Genomic DNA, 18,074 nt, shown 5'->3' with positions numbered 1-18,074 from the left:
TTTCTAATGTAAACTTACTATTTCAGCCAAGAGATTTTTTTAACAGAAAAAAACAAAAGGAATGTTATATTAACCAAGAAGTAAATAGCAACTTACTTCCAGAAGTTTAATCTTGCTCCATTATAGGCATCATTTAGAATAGTACCGATTCCACCTTGAATCAATGCAGCCTGTATAATCAAAGATGCAAATCCAGCCACCATGATCCCAACTTGAAAAACATCTGTCCAGATAACCGCTTTAAGACCACCCTTTGAGGGGAAAGTACATTAGGATTAATGCTTCTACCAGACATTATTAAGCATCTACATGCTTATACACCACGCTGGAGAAAGATAACGAAAAATGGATCTTGGCCAAGAATTCCCCCCAGGGAGACAGTCAGGAAGGTATTACTTAGACCAAACTTTCAAATATAAGCAGAGTCCAAGATGTAAGGTCCTCCCAATAGAGAAAATAGCATGGGCAAAAGCTTAGAGAGGTTAAAATATGTGGCATGTTGAGTGCAGCCAGATATATATTTTGGAGTGCCGTGGAGTGGTGAGGGAATATTGTTGGGAAAAAAATTCAGAGTCAAATTGCAAATGGCGATATCATAGATTTTAGCCTATAGGCAGGGCTGAAATTCAACCAGTATGCACAAAGAAGGACATACCAGTTGCTGAGAAAACTAAAATTGTTTTGTACTAGCCACTGCCACAAACTTCCCAAGTGTCCCCCTCCAGTCCCTGAACCAGCCCCTCCTTGAGGACCTTGTCTTCCAAAACACTGAGCAACTAAAGGATTAAGACCTAGAATATCAGGGGTTGCATAAGGCTTGCACCACTGCTAAGGATCGGCATCCGTGATAATATCAGTGCCCATGCCATACTGGTTCTTACATATTTCGACTGTTGTTCCTGCCTAAAGGCAATGGGAAGTTATCTCAGGTTTCTAAGCTGAGGAATATTATGAGCACAGCTATAATAACACAGCAACAGTGAGAGTGAATTAGGAGACAAGGTTGGGGACCACGGCATGGTTCAAATGAAAGAAAAAAATATCAGTTATGATCAATGTCCTACAAAGGATCAAATTTTACCCTGGACTGAATATTCCTCACCAAAAAAGTTATACTGTGGGAGGCAGGTATGAAGAACCCAGATTGCAGCATGCAACGACTGAAATGTTCAATTTTGCAAAGCAAGTGTGTAGAGTGAAAGGAGAAATAATGTTCTTGACATACCATAGTGCAGTAGAATGTGCAGACCACACCAGTAGCCACTACAGCACCCCACAGATTGAATCCTGTGACTGTAGAAGAAAAGAAAATGCACGTGTAACTATGAAACATATGTAAGCACTTCTCAAAAAATCATTAGGGGGAAGCTATACCATTTATTGGGCACCTACCTCTACACCCACTTGCCATAAACTAGGTCCAAATATCAAAAAATGTACCGAGACAAATGGAGTTTAAAACTTTATTTGATGAGTTAAATACACCTGGCTTCTACCCTCAGGCACCATACAGTACCCAACACTGGCTAAATCAAATACATGAAAAAGCATTTATATTGTAATTAAGCTAAGACACCGCTTGATATTGGGAGGTAGTTACCCAGACTGAATGGGGTCATAGGATATTTGTTGTCATGGTTCAAATAAACACATTATTCTACCAGTCCATGAAAGGCAAGTTGTGTGTGTTAAAATGGGGCCAAGATAGAGAAAAGTCTATATAATTTGTTACCATTTATTTAAGAAGTAAAGGGGCATATTATATTTTTTTAATGAAAGGATAACAACTCTATGCCCACAGATTTGAAAATCCAGATGAAATGACCCAATATCTTGAAAGACACAATTTGCCAAAACTCACACAGGAAAAAAATAGATGATCTGAATAGACCTATATTTACTTTAAAAATTGAATCAATAATTAATAACCTTCCAAAACAGAAAGCCCCAGGCCCAGAGGGTGATGAATTCTACTGAATATTTAAGGATGGAATTATACCAATCTTTTGCAGAGGACAGAAGCAGAGGGAACACTTTATAACTCATTCTATGAGGCCAGCAACACCCTAATACCAACCAGACAAAGACATTACAAGAAAAGAAAACTACAGACCAATATCTCTCATGAATATAGATGTAAGAATCCTCAACAAAATATTAGCAAATCAAATTTTAAGAGCATAAAAAGAATTAAACACCATATGCAAGGCTGGCTCAACATTTGAAAATCAATTAATGGAATCCACCACATAAACAGACTAAAGAAGAAAAATCATATTATCAAATTACTAGATGCAGAAAAAGCATCTGACAAAATCCAACATGCATTCATGATAAAATCTCTCAATTAACTAGAAATAGAGGGGAACATTCTCAATCTGATAAAGATTATCTACAAAAAACTTACAGCTGACATTATACTTAATGGTGAGCCACTCGAAGATTTCCCACTAAGAACAGGTACAAAGGAAGGAAGGAAGACATAAAACTCTCTTTGTTCACAAATGACATGATCATCTTTGTAGAAAATCTGAAATAATTGGCAAAAAATCTCCCAGGTCTAATAAATGATTATAGTAAGTTTGCAGGATACAGGTTAATAAACAAAAGTCAATCACCTTCCTATATACCAACAAAAAACAGGTGGAATTTGAAATTTAAAGCACATTTCCATTTACCTTAGTACCCCCCAAAATGAAATACTTAGCTATAAATCTAATAACATATAATATATACAAGATGTATATGTGGAAAACTACAAAACTCTGATGAATGAAATGAAAGAACTGAGTAAGTGGAGAGAGATTCCATGTTTATGAATAGGACAACTCAATACTGTCAAGATGTCAGTTCTTCCCAATTTAGTCTACAGATTCAGTGCAATCCCAATGGAAGTCCCAGAAAGTTATTTTGTGGATAATGACAAACTGTGGATAATTGAAAAACTGATTCGAAAGTTTATATGGAGAGGCAAAAGACTCTGAATCGCCAACACAATATTGAAGGAGAAGAACAAAGCTGGAGAACTGACTGTACCTGACTTCAAGACTTAATATGAGGACTTCCCTGGTGGCACAGTGGTTAAGAATCCGCCTGCCAATGCAGGGGACACAGGTTCAATCCCTGGTCCAGGAAGAGCCCACATGCTGCAGAGCAACTAAGCCCATGTGCCACAACTACTGAGCCTGTGCTCTAGAGCCCGCAAGCCACAACTACTGAAGCCCGTGCACCTAGAGCCCGTGCTCCACAAGAGAAGCCACGACAATGAGAAGCAATGAAGAATAGCCCCTGCTCACTGCAACCAGAGAAAGCCTGCACACAGCAACAAAGACCCAATGCAGGCAAAAGTAAAAAAATAAAACTAAAAAGTAGAAAAGACTTAATATGAAACTAGAATAATCAAGAGAGTGTGATACTGGTGAAAGAATAGACAAATAGATCAATGAAAAAGAACAGAGAGCCCAGAAATAGATCCCCATAATTAAAGTCAACTGATCTTTGGTCAAAGAGTAAAGTCAATTCAATGGGGCAAAGATAGTTTCTTCAACAAACGGTGCTGGAACAACAGGAGATCCACATGCAAAAAAAATGAATCTAGACACAGACCTTACACCCTTCACCAAGATTAAATCAAGATGGCTCATAGATCTATATATGATGTTGCCTTTTTAGATAAAACATCAGACACAATCTACGAAAGAAATAATTGATAAGCTGGACTTCATTAAAATTAAAAAACATATGCTCTGTGAAAGATAATATCAGATGAATTAGAAGATAAGCCACAGACTGAAAGAAAATTTTGCAAAAGACATATCTGATAAAGGATTGTTCTCCAAATTATACAAAAACTCTTAAAACTCAACTGTAAAAAAAGAAGCCTGATTTTAAAATGTACCAAAGACCTTAACAGACACCTCACAGAAGAAGATATATACATGGCAAATAAGCATATGAAAAGATGCTCCACATCATATGTCATCAGGGAAATGTAAATGAAAACAAGAAACTTATTAGAATGGCCAAAATCTGGAACACGGACAACATCACACACTGGCAAGGATGTGGAGCAACATAACTCTTTCATACATTGCTGATAAGAATGCAGAATGGTAACAGCCATTTTGGAAGATAGTTTGGTGGTTTCTTACGAAACTAAACACATTCTTATCATCCCGCAGTTGCGCTCTTTGGTATTAACTCAAAAGAGTTGAAAACTGCATATGGAATAGTCTCTCCAAAAAGTTGAAATGAAGTCTGAGAAAGCTTCTAGATCTAGTTCACAAGAAATACAGTTCACCAAAATGACTCAATAAGAACAAGAAAATATGAATAACTCTATATTAAAGAAACTGAATCCATATACCAAAACCTTTCTATGAAAACAAACAAATATCAGGCCCAGATGCCCACATTGTGAATTCTTTCAAGCATTTAAGAAGGAAATACACAGTTTTATACAAACTCTTTCAGAAAACAGAGGAGGGAACACTTCCCAAATCATATAAAGCCGGTATAATTGATACCAAAATCCTGACAAAGACATTAAAGGAAAAGTAAATTTCAGGCCAATATTCCTCATAACCTGTAAAAATCCTTAACAAAATATTGGCAAATCAAATCCAGCAATATATAAAAAGGTTAATACATTATGACCAAGTGAGGTTTATCCCAAGGATGAAAATTGGTTTAACATTTGAAAATCAATATAATTTTCTACATTAACAGTGCATTAAGACAAAGAAGAGAAATAAGAGGCATGCAGACAGGAAAAGAAGTAGTAAAACTGTCTCTATTCATAAACAACATGAAAACCATAAGGGATATGCCAAAAGCCTATTTGAATTAATGCATATATTTAGCAAGTTCTCAGGATAGAAGATCAACATATAGAAGGCAATTGCATTTTTCCATACTTGCAAATGAATAATTAGAAAATGATATTATAAAACAATACCATTTACAATAGCATAAAAAACATCAATTACCTAGAAATAAATCTAAGAAATATGTACAAGACTTCAATATCAAAAACTAAGAAACATTACTGAGAGAAATTTTAAAAGGCCTGGGTAAACGGATAAATAGGCTATGTAATGGATTGGTAGAATATTTTCTTTTGTAAAGTGACGGGTCAAGTCTTTTGCCCACTTTTTGCTAGGTTATTTGTCTGTTTTGTATTCATTTTATTATTCTACGAGCCAGTAAACTCAACATCAACAGTCATCAGAAAAATACAAATTAAAACCACAATAAGATAATAGATCATACAACTAGAATGGCTACAATCGAAAAGACAAATACAAAATCAGTCAAGGACACAGAATAACTGGAACTCTCACACATCGTGGGGTGGGCATGCAAAATGATAGAACCGCTTAGAAAAGCTATCTGGCAGTTTCTCGTAAATTTTTTACATGCACCTACCCTGTGCTGGGTCAGAATAGTGTGTATTTAACTGTATATTGCTTCCAGGTATTCATCCACTAAAAATGAAAACGTGTGTCAAAAAGCAAAGCAAGGGGCTTCCCTGGTGGTGCAGTGATTGAGAGTCCGCCTGCCAATGCAGGGGACACAGGTTCATGCCCCGGTCCAGGAAGATCCCACATGCCGTGGAGCGGCTGGGCCCGTGAGCCATGGCCGCTGAGCCTGCGCGTTTGGAGCCTGTGCTCCGCAACGGGAGAGGCTACAGCAGTGAGAGGACTGCGTACCGCAAAAAAAAAAAAAAAAAAAAAGCAAAGCAAGACAAAACAAAACTTGTATAAGAATGCGCTTAGCAGTCTTAATTCAAAATAGCCTAAAACTGGAAACAACCCAACATCCATCAACAACAGAATGGATAAACAGATTTTCGTAGATGTATATGATAAAATACTAGCAATAAAAAGGAATGAACTACTGATACATGTAGCAACATGAATGAATGCCACAAAAACATTTTGTTGAGCAAAAGAAACCAGATGCAGAAAGGCACTATATAAAATCTAAGAACAGGAAAAACTAATTTATGGTGATGAAAACTGGCTGCTTGGAATGGAGGTGGCGATTCATTAGAAAGAATCAAAAAAATTTTTCTGGGATTTGATGATAGAAATATTGTATATCTTGAGTTGGGTGGTTGTCACACAAGTACACAAAATTGTTAAAATTCATCCAACTGTGCACTTAGGTTCTGGGCATTTTATTGTATATAAGCTACAATATATCCCAATAAAATATGGTTTTCGATTTTAAAAAGCAAGAAAAAGAAACGTAAGAGACAAATGAAATAATTACAATTACATGAAATTATCTGGATCCTGACTCTAACAAACACTGAAAAAAAAATCAGGGAAATCTGAACACTGACCTTATATTGATGACAGTAAGGTGTTAATGTTAATGTTTTAGAAACGATAAAGGTACAATTGTGTTTAAAAAACACATCCTGGACTTTCCTGGTGGCGCAGTGGTTAAGAATCCGCCTGCCAATGCAGGGGACACGGGTTTGAGCCCTGGTCTGGGAAGATCTCACAAGACATGGAGCAACTAAGCCCATGCACCACAACTACTGAGCCTGTGCTCTAGAGCCTGCGAGCCGCAACTACTGAGCCTGTGCACCACAACCTCTGAAGCCCACATGCCTAGAGCCCGTGCTCCGCAACAAGAGAAGCCACTGCAATGAGAAGCCTGCGCACCACAACGAAGAGTAGCTCCCACTCAACACAACTAGAGAAAGCCCATGCGCAGGAACGAAGACCCAATGCAGCCAAAAATAAATAAATAAATTTATTTAAAAAAAAACAAAAAACACACATCCTGGTACAAACGTCCAGTCATGGAATCCATAAGTCATCGGAATGTAATGTACAGCATGGTTAATAATACTGTATCGCATATTTTAAAAGTTGTTAAGAGAGCAAATCTTAAAAGCTCTCATCACAAGAAAAGAAATTTTGTAACTATGTATGATGATGGATGTTAACTAGACTTATTGTGGTGATCACTGTATTATATACAAATATTGAATCATTATGGTAAACCTGAAACTAATATAATGTTATATGTTGATTATACCTCAATGAAAAAAGTATGTAAAAGATATATGGAATTCAGATGAAATGATAAAAGATCTCAGATTTACAGCAAAATAATCTAGTGAGGGAAATAGGAAGTGAATTAAACCAAGAGTTGATAATTATTAGTGTAGAGTTAAGGGTCCATTAGGGTTCAATACACTATTCTATTTTAGTGTATGTTTGAAGTTTTCTGTAATTAAAAAAAAAAGTTAAAAAAAATTGTATCTAGAGAATGTTAAGTTCCAATTCAGCTAAACAAGTTTCTATGGAGTATCTGTTGCACACCAAGTACCCTGTCTATGCTTGTGTCTACTCCCTTGGTACAGTAAAATACACAACTGGTACTCAAAGGGTCAAAATGCAGTCCTTGGATCCTAATTTACTCCTAGGGAGTGGCTCAATAAACTGATAAGAACAGAGTTCTTGAAGCACTGAAGGCAGTGCTTTCTCACGCCCAGAACTGCACTTTAAAACTCGAAAGCCAACATCTTTAGTTACACTTAAAGCCAATAGGTAACTTATGAAGTTTACAGTTCAGCTCTTTACATATGAAGTGATCCAACCATGATGTTGGTAATATTGACATGGAACAAGCCTGACATTCAGAATTCAATAGCACATTATATAATGGAGTTCTTCTTGGTAACAATACTGTTGTGCTTTATTATCTATGTATTATGAAATCAGGAAATTAGAATGTGGAGTTAGCTGGGGTTTTCCATTTTCTTTCTTTTTTTTTCCTTGTTTTCTTTGGGGTTGTTTGTCCATTTTATATTAACTGGAGGAACTGTACCACATTCTTCCCATCACAGAGTCCACTTGTCCATTTTACAAGGAAGTTTTAGAGATAAATTCACTTCTGATTGATAAGAATTCAGGGAACATGGAGTTCCCCTGAAGCCTTCTGAAGGTATGACTAACACACACATTTGCCACAATAAACAATCTCAGTTTCACAGCTATTATCTGCCCAAATCTAGAGAGTACAGTAATCGGCTGATCACTACAATCATCACACATTGGTTTATAGGGATACTATAGCCATCTGTCCTTTGGTCACTAGGAGCAATCTGATATTTCAAATCACACAGATCTCTGTTTCTTGTATTTTGGACCACATTAGAAATGGGGAGAAGGAAAGTTTCTCTCCCTGCCAGATTTTACAACGGGACCGAGTCTGAGCTGAATAACACAGAAGCCTCTTGGAGATGGGCTCCAAGTTATAGCCACAAAGGGAGGAAGTGCAGTCTTTCATGATTTTGACTACAGGGGGCGTTCATTCTGAAGGGATGGAGAATGGCTGGTTGGCACATCCCAGAGAAACACTGCCCAGTGAAGTCTACAGATCTTTTGAAGCTATGATCCAGGAACCCAAAGAAGCTGCTAGTGTAGACACTGAACCCACCTGGCCCACCTCAAGCTGACGCAGGTTACTGGAAGCATTCCTGCACCTCCCCATCTCCCCAAAGATAGAATAAGGTCTGTTAAAAGTGAACCCCCGAATGAGAGTGACATATTGGTAACTCTAAAATGTACCTTGATTCAAAGCCAGGGCAGGGGCATAGATAACAATTCCAGTATACAAAATCTAGGGGGAAAAAGAAAACCAAATAAACGATATGAATTACAAAATGAAATATTGATATTTTTCTATAAATTTAATTATGAATTAAAACTACAGTTTCAATATACTTAATAAAATTTGCTTGTAACTTGAAAAATATTATTTAAGTGAAGTTGACTCTCCTTTTCCATTTGTGGTGCGGTCATAGGTCACAAAAATCTTTTATGACCAATTTTGTGTAAAAATATGGACTTTTCATGTTGTACTTAGTGCGGATATTCACTGATACATCAATTCAAGTTTGAAATCAATTTTCCTAGATCTAGAACAATTAGAAAGAGAGAAAGAATACAAATTTAAAAGGGGCTGCTTCCTCATTCATATGCTTTCAAGCTGTTGTTAATCACTGTATAATTAATTGGGAAAACAGTGAAAATTGTGGAACCTTGTTTGTAAAAGTTTGCATGACCACTAATTAAACAAAAGTGTAAATTTGCCCTAAAATTTCCTGAAAGCCAACAAAAATTCTATTCTACCTTTTAAATATTATTTATTATTTTTCATTCGTACACTTAACAAATATTTATTAATCTGGGGTACAACAGTAAGATAAATATGTTCTTTTTTCTCAGAATACCATTTTCATTGCATTTGATCTTTCAAATACATAGAAGCTAATTCTATGATTACTGTATAAAACATAAGAAAAAAATGTTATATAGTAGTTGAATGATTAAATTGCATGAGTGATCTATGGAAGTAAGTCTTTCAAATAGCAGATTCTAAAGCTCCCCTCTTTTTTGCAAGAATGAACTAGCTTTTCACAGTCATTATTCTTTCCAAGTTAAAGATTTGAAAATGTGACCACAGGCCACCTTCCTAACATTTGTCTCCACTTTTTCATTTCTGTTGGCACTTCTAACGATGATCCAAAGAGTGTCTGAACTCCGCTGTCGAATGCGAGCTACCAGCCTCAGCTCTGTGTCAGAATGTCTACCAGACCCCAGAGGGCTCTTTCCTTTTATACTGCAAGCGTTAAGGACAGATACAATTTAAGTTACATAATTTACAAAGATGTAAAATGGAGTCAAGTTAAATAATTGCAAAGGCACTCTGTCCTGCTGTAGCAAATGTTTGGGTAGCTTTTGAATGGAGAAATGGAATTATAAAAACGGATGAGAATGAAAACTCCTTCCTGGACCTCCGTTATCAAACTCATTCTTAAAGCACTTAGCCGCCAAGAGGAAGATAGGTCTAAATGATGTGACAATGATAGCGATAAGCCTCCAGCAGCCTGGACGAAGGGTGGGAAGCGTTCTCTGTCACTGATTGCTTGGCAAATCTTTGCTTTCCATTTGTGCCAAGCAGTAAATCTACACTCGCACATTCTTGAAGTACTGGATTGTGTAGTTGGCTTTAAAAACTCCTCCAGAGTGCATGATTTTGTTGTTTTATATCAATGAGTACATCAGTTGGGTTTTACAGTTCGATTTTTAAAAGAGAGCACTGATTCATTTTTTAAAGTATGCTTTCAAACAAAGAAAATTATTACCTAATGTCTTCCTATGTCAGTTAATTTTTCCTATTAAGTTTATTGCTTAACATGTTGCAAAATACTATGAAACGTACAACTTGTTTTCCCTTTATTACAATTCCTACTATCAGCTACTACAGTTCCTTCAAATACCTTTGTCATCTTAGTAATGCCCTTACTGTCACTTTGGTGGGGACAGAGGGAGGTGTAAGAGGGAAAACCATACTTTCCTAAAGTAACATAAGTGTTGCTTGATCAATATACTATTCCATGTTTACTTAAATCATTCTGTTTTCCTAGGAAGTAATGCATTTGCTGAAACACTGTTCAATGATCTTAAGGATTAATGTTATGTAGTGACAAGTGTTTTTCCTTTTTTGTTTCCTCCTATTTTCAACATCTCTTTTTTATCTTTCATGTATTTACCAAATAAGCTTGACCCAGATCCCTTGTTTAAAAACATTGTACATGAAAAAAAGAGAAAATAAATGAACTGAGGGTTACTTACCGTTTGAACAATGAAGAGGATTGTTCCACAGAGACGAACATATTTGTTAAATCGAAGTCCTAAATACTGTCTCCAAAAAAGGAAAAATGGTTAATATGTAAAACTTCTGGACACTTTTTAAAAACCAGCAGCTTAAGAAGTAAAGGAGTTAGAAATTTAAAGCAACTTCATAACTAATTCGTATTCTGCACTCCTATTTCACTGTTATTTTAAATTACATAGAGAAAAATTGACCCTTGCTTTAGAGTACTGTTCAATGGGTTTTAACACAGAACAGCTCCATCACCCACAGGAAACTCCATCAAAAGTTTCTCCTTTCTTGCTCCTTTGTAGTCAAACCCTCCTCTCACCCCTAAACCTTGGCAATCACTGACCTGTTCTCCATCCCTACGAGTTTTGCCTTTTGCAGAATGTCATACCAATGGAATTATATTCTGCATTTTTAGAATGAGCAAAGTGTTGTCCTCCCCTTTCTCTTGGTATCTACCCAATACATTTCCTTTGATACACTTAGGGAATCAACCCTTTCCCACTTCAGGCAACTGTGGAATTGACAATCAAGGTGCCCAGCCTAGGCCAAAAGATAGTCACAGGACCCATGTTCAGCCAATCAGCTTCTCTTCTCAATGGGTATTTGAATCTTAGAGGCAAGATAGAAAGACAGAAAATGATTGGAGCAGAAGCAGACTGATCCTGACAGGGTGGCCTGAAGAGGCTGCCCTCCCTTCTGTCCTTTTCAAAGTCTGTTTGCTCAGCTTTTCCACCTATGCTATGAGCTACTCCCATATCCTTACAATAAAAAATTTTAACTTAAATCAGCCTAAGTAAGTTTCTGTTCAGAGCCAAGCGTGACATCTGCGGTATCTTATAATATACAAGCCTACCTCATTTTATTGCACTTTGCTTTCTTGTTCTTCACAGGTACTGCATTTTTTTACAAATTGAAGGTTTCTGGCAACCTTGTGTGAAGCAAGTCTATCGGTTCCACTTTCCCAACAGCATTTGCTCACTTCATGTTTCTGTGTCACATTTTGGTAATTCTTGCAATATTTCAAACTTTTCATTATCATTATACTTGTTATGGTGATCTCTGATCAGTGATTTTTGATGTTACTATTGCAAAAAGATTATGACTTGCTGAAGGCTCAGATGATGGTTAGCATTTTTTAGCAATAAGATACTTTTAAATTATGGTATGTACATTGTTTTTTAAACATAGAGCTATTGTACACTTAACAGACTACAGCATAGTGTAAACATAACTTTTATATGCACTGGAAAAGCAAAAAATGCATGCAACTCGCTTTATTGCAATATTCCCTTTATTGTGGTGGTCTGGAACTGAACCTGTAATATCTCTGAGGTATGTCAGTAGTGTGCTTATCTCCAATATTATAGATCATAATGTATTACAGAGTTAGAATCCTAGGATTTTAGAGCTGGAAGGAAGCCGGGGTCCAAGACATTCTTTAAGTTGAATATTATTACTACATATAGAGAGAATTCTAAGGCTGACAGTAGTCTTTTCATATAGTAGAAAAAATGAGGGAGGAAAAACTGACATTAGGTAAATATCAGAGGAAAAGACACCAGATATTTTTGCTTCATAATCACAGCTAACATTTATAGAGTATTTGCTGCATGCCCTGTCCTCCCAACAACTCCATGAGGCAGTTACTATGCATAAGTGCATGTTGGAAACCAGCACACTGGGGCACAGAGAGAATATCAAGGCTGCAACCTAATAATTGCTGGAGACACAATGCAAATCTAGGATCATTTGATGCCAAACTCTGTGCACCTAACCACTCTGTTATTCAAAATAACAAGAAAACTGCCCATGTGTCTAAGATCCATCCAGAGTGAGTGAGTGGCACTGACACATAATAGGACGTCCTAAAATAACTGATGAGTAATGAATATACAATGCAGTGCAGTGAGTGTTCTGGGGCAAGAGTTCCAGCCCTTGTTCCAGCCTTACTCTTGACTCCACGAGCTTGGGACACTCTAAATCTCAAGTTCCTCCTTTTGAAAATGTGGATCATAGTAATCATTCTTTCCCCACTTACTCTGCAGGATTTTGGAGACTATCAAACGATGTAAATGGATGGGGAAATGTTGCAAACTGTTCACTTAAGAGTTAGGACATTAAGAAGCTGGTAACCAAATCCATAGGCCTAAGAATTTAAATCTCAGTGATTTACATAAGTCGAAATCATCCAAGTATATTTTGGAAGACTTTTTAGAAAACCCAAGAAGTGTCTTGAAGCATGGGAACAGAGCTGTGTTATTTCTTCTGAGTTGTTTTAGTAAAACTCTATTAAAGATAAATGTCCATGAATTGACAGAGAAGTCTTTGCCTTTTCTAGGTATGTGTATTCATGCTGCTGGAGACTAAAGAAAACTGAAGAGGAAAATGTGATGGAGGTAAGAATGTAGCAAGTTGAACAACAACAACAACAACAACAACAAAAATATATATATATATATATATATTTTCCCCCCTCTCACAATACTAACTCAAGACAGAACCAAGAATTCTATCACTATCTCAGTGTTGAATGAAAAAAGTGCACAACCTAAAAGTTGAGAATTATGTTTTATTCTGAGGCCATACTGAGGACTATAGCCCAGGGTGGCAGCCTCTCACACAGCTCTGAGGGTCTGCTCCAAAGAGGTAAGGGAGGAGCCAGGATACATAGGAGTATTTGCTGGGAAACAAAACAAAACATGTAGTTGAACATCAAAAGATTACTGCTAAGCACAAAGAACTGACAAAGTTAATGATTTTAGTGCTTTTCTGTGTATGGGAAAATGCAAGAGTCTGAGCTTACTGAAAGCCTTCCTTTCATATACATCTTATCTATCTAGGGCCAGTATCCTATTTTTCTCCATCCTGGATTCCCCTCAGGGTGCACCATGGGGGGTGGCTGCAGTGGCTGATGGCTTGGTGGCCACAACATCCTTTGTTTACCGAATGGCAGGGGACAGTCTTGTCCATCTCAGATACTGGGCTGCTAAAGAAATACCTAAAGATCAAGTCACTGATCAGTAGGCTCAGAGAATAGCTCTAGGATTTCTAGACAAAACCACAGAATAAGAGTAGGTGTCTATGTTACCAAGCAGGACCCTATGGTACCTTCCTGGGACAGACCCCTGCCCCCATGTCCTCTGCCTGCCTCTTGTTTATAGAACAGCTGTAGTCTTCCAGGCCTCCCCTGAGTCACAAAAGCCTGGCTCAAGAATTAATGATTGAAAGGGTGTGAGCATGTAGTGACAAAGGAGCAGATGGGCCAGGAGAACTAGTAACAATTCAAACAGTAAATCAGCAATATGGCAGTCACAGAATCTTTAGTTCCTCCCCAAAGTACCAAGATAACAGTATCTGATGCACATTTCCTGAGTTGTTTTACAGATGCTAAAACCTCCATCAGATGGAAGAAGTTAATTAATTGATGACCATGAGCATGTAGCCCCAGACCTACTGGAGCCTGAGGATTGAAAATGTTAACCCCTGTGACACTGCCCTATCCCCTCCCCACCAATCTATCAGAGAATCGCGCACAAGGTGGTCACATACTGTGACTCCCCTCCCTCACCTTGCCTTTAAAAATGCTTCCCTAAAACCCACTGGGGAGTTGAGGATTTTTTTATCATTAGCTGCCCCAGACTAATAATAAAAGCTGCACTTTCCTCCACCGCAACCTGGTGTCAGTAGATTGGCTTTACTGCGCATGGACGAGCGGACCCAAGTTTGGTTCAGTCACACCTATAGTCAGTTGAGATCTCTCATAGTCCTCAGGACTTTGAATAACTTAGGGACACTAAGATTTCTACTGATTTTTTTTAAAAGAGAGAGAGAGAGAGAGAGAGAGTTTGGGCAACGTAGTTCAAACACATTGATTTTGCTGGATCCAGAAACATCCTGAAGAGATGGTGAATGCAGTTGGGCTCCTGCATATTTCTTCTCTGTGAATCTGGAAGTCGCTATACACCTACCAGGACTACACCTTGAAGGCAGTGATAAATAGATATCACAAATGCTTCTGAACAGCCAATTGTAGCTAACAATCTGGAACTAGGGAAAGATTTCATACTTGCACAAGAATGCCAGGGTATCTCAATGCTGGACTTCTTATTCTGTATAGTTGATTCCACCTCTCAGCATAAAACAAACAAAATATGCCACAAGAAAGTGTTTTCCATGACCAACTGCCAGGGACATAGCATGTTACCTAACTTCCCTGTCCCCGGTGGCCTGGCATCCACTAGGCGTGGACACCCCCAGTGTGTCCACAGCCCATTTTGCCTGCACCATTCTAAACTCCACGCAGGGTTATAACACTCACCGGAGCCTTCAGAAGCAGCCAGTATGCACCACTGCACAGCCTCTAGGCATGTGTCCACTTTGCTTCAGGCTCTCTTGTGTAGCTTAACTTACTAGGAATCTCTGTCTGCAAAATGGGGCTCTCACAGTATAAGAATTATTTTGAGCATTGAGTCAGATAATGTATGTCAAACAGGCAACCCAGTGCCCAGCCTGTATTAAGCATTCACTAAACGTTTGCTTTTTGCCATTTTTAGCTGGAACTCTGCTAACTTAGCCTCCACCGCTGCAAATGTGTGGGAAATCTGCTTCTGGTTGAGTTAACGTTTGCTCACCCGAAGAGGCACAGGTCAGTGATTATGAGAGGAGCATTCACCTATGGGGACTGAAGTCCTCTTGCCAGGTTCTTCAAACCCTTTCTGGGTTTTGGAGTTGGTTAACTACAGATCAGAGCTCACGGACTCGAAATGCCTACAGATCTCATCAGGTAAAATACACCAACTGGATCAGCCAGGCGTTCATATATTACCAGGTTGAAATATTCCTCATATCCATTAAGAAATATGTCCTCTGACATCTCCCTCAAAGCAAGAACTCCCTTCAGTCCTTTCCATTTTCCCTTTTGCATTTTTGTTTTGTTTTGTTTTGTTTTTGCGGTATGCGGGCCTCTCACTGTCGTGGCCTCTCCCGTTGTGGAGCACAGGCTCCGGACATGCAGGCTCAGCGGCCATGGCTCACCGGCCCAGCTGCTCCACGGCATGTGGGATCTTCCTGGACCGGGGCACGAACCCATGTCCCCAGCATCGGCAGGCGGACTCTCTACCACTGCGCCACCAGGGAAGCCCCCTTTTGCATTTTTGATAAAGACCTAAATGCAGATAGATTTCTCTACCATAAGAAAGTAACCATGCAGATACAATGAAGAGACCTCAATATAGAAATTAATAGGGAATGAGAGAAACGGCTGTAAAGTGGGGTTCCTGTTGCCACAGGGAATGTGGGCCCAGTGTCACTAGTCTTTTAAGTTCCAGAAGAAGTCAGAATCTGGAATTTTCTTTGACTTCTCATCATTAAATGCTAAATTAATTTTTTTTCAAAACATTATAAGGGTCAACAGCAACAAAAAAGACCTAAAACTGAGTTTGTCTGGGGTAATCAGTTTGTCACTTTTGAGCAAAACAAAGAAACTCTACCCTGCTCACTTCTGGGGCGATGACTAAACGCTCTCAAACACCATGACCAGAGTGCAAAGAAGGCAGTGCTGCACCAGGGGCACCTCACCCTGCAATGAGTTCACTAGAGCCCAGGCAGTGTGTCACCAACACTTGTGCCATTGGGGCCCATCCCCAGCACCAGTTGAACCAGCCTCACTAAGAAACCACCATCCAGTGGCTCTGGGTTGGGGCAAACACTACATGGACTCGAGGACAAGGTGGCTGCTGAGAATGAGGCTCGGGGTCCCTGGATAATGGTCTGTCAGAGAGACCACTTCTGCAGGTTTGTCCATGGAACTTATGGAACTGGGCCCGACCACTCCCCTAAACTTTTATCCTCCCCTGACACTCCCATTCAACAGCTCTTTAAACTAAACCAAACATTCACACTATCTTTGCAAAGCCCTTTCTGGCAGACGATTTGAGAAAATTTATAACCAGGGGACCTGTGCAATTAGAAAGATGGTTTCCCTTAATCATCTCTCCACAGAGAGAGAAGGCGGAGATGCTTAAGAACTCTGCAGCCAAATTTTCCTAGTGATCCCAAGGGAACAATCTCTACCACCATCACCCCAATACTTACGGTCAACATTTACTCAGCACTTACCCTGTGCCAGACACTATTCTAAATGCTGCCCTTGCATCATCTCATTTAATCCCCCCAACAACCAGATGAGGTAGGTGGTATAATTATTCCCATTTTGAGACTTAGAAAGAGGCACAAAAGGTTAATTAAGTCAGCCAAGGTTACCCAGCTAGTAAGCATAGAATCTGGTCTCAAACACGAGATTCGGAACCTTAACCACGTGAGTGCCTGACTCTCCTCGGAAGCCATGTTTGCGAGAGGGATGGAGGGGAGAGTACCCGTACTTCCTGGAAAAGTGAGTGGACCGAGGACCTGGAATGAGGGGATTCCTTTCAAGGAGGAGGAGCTGAGACTTACCCTTCCCCAAGATAACAAGTTGAAAAATCTTTCCCCTTGACTTGGAATCAAAGATGTTAAAGCAGAAATGGCCTTACTGAGCACTAGTCCAAATAACTCCGTTTACCCTGGGAGCCTCTCTCTTCCCCTGAGCTCATGAATGTTAAGTCCCGAGATTATTTTTCGCCTTTACAGGACACCTCTCCCTAAAAGGGGCGGGCAGAAGAGGTGATGGATATGAACGGAGAGAGACTTGGATGTGGTGGTGAGCCTGCCCCCAGGAAAATCCCTCCAGGAGCTGAAAAGTACTCCCCTCACCCCATCACCTCTCCCCGGGCCCTCCCTCACCCTGTACCTCGTTGGTGCTGGTAATTCCCAGTTTGTAGAATACCGGGAGAAAGACCTCCGCGCTGAGGACCACCACAAAGAAGTAGGTGATGGCGAAGATGCTGAATATGGCCCCAAAACGGTAGACTTCGGAGGGGGTGCCCAGGACCGTGACAGCCGACATGAAGCTGGCGGTGAGGGACATCGCCACGGGCACGGCGGTCATACTGCGGCCGCCCATCAAGAAGTCCTTGGAGGTCTGCTGGCCGCCCCCCGCGAAGGCGTAGTAGATGCCGATGGCGGCCGAGATGAGCAGCATCCCGGCGAACACTAAGTAGTCCCACACCACGAAGGTGCCGATGCCCCGCGGCGAGACCATGGCCGCGCGGTTGCCGGGGCCCTGCGCGTAAACTGGAGGCTCCGCAGCTCGCAGCCGGAGCCGGAACTTCACCTGCGCGCCCTGCGCTCACTTATTCCCGAGCCGCGCGCGGCGGGCGTGGCGCCCTAAGGGGATTAGAGGCGTCAGGCAGGTGTCGGTCCCCGCCGGCACGCAGCGTCTTGCGAAAGGGAAAGGAGGGTACGCTCTGGCAGCAGCCCCTGCGCCCACCGCAGCCAGCAGA

At 39.9% G+C, this 18,074-nt stretch overlaps 1 protein-coding gene across 1 annotated transcript in view; it reads right to left on the bottom strand.

Moving 5' to 3' along the window:
• SLC5A8 (solute carrier family 5 member 8) overlaps positions 1-17,833 on the bottom strand; it is a 62,211-nt gene extending 44,378 nt beyond the window's left edge. The window contains exons 1-5 of the mRNA XM_060164976.1: positions 17,483-17,833; positions 10,665-10,730; positions 8,595-8,646; positions 1,226-1,293; positions 97-251 (exon numbers count right to left, since the gene is read on the bottom strand). Of these exons, the coding sequence (XP_060020959.1) occupies positions 97-251; positions 1,226-1,293; positions 8,595-8,646; positions 10,665-10,730; positions 17,483-17,833 (692 nt within the window). The remainder of the gene's footprint in view (positions 1-96; positions 252-1,225; positions 1,294-8,594; positions 8,647-10,664; positions 10,731-17,482) is intronic.
• Positions 17,834-18,074: the final 241 nt, after the last annotated feature.

Source organism: Lagenorhynchus albirostris, chromosome 11, assembly GCF_949774975.1.
Source record: "Lagenorhynchus albirostris chromosome 11, mLagAlb1.1, whole genome shotgun sequence".
NCBI classification, from domain to species: Eukaryota; Metazoa; Chordata; class Mammalia; order Artiodactyla; family Delphinidae; genus Lagenorhynchus; species Lagenorhynchus albirostris.
Note: the sequence above shows the minus strand (reverse complement) of the source record. Positions and strands in the feature narration are given on the sequence as shown.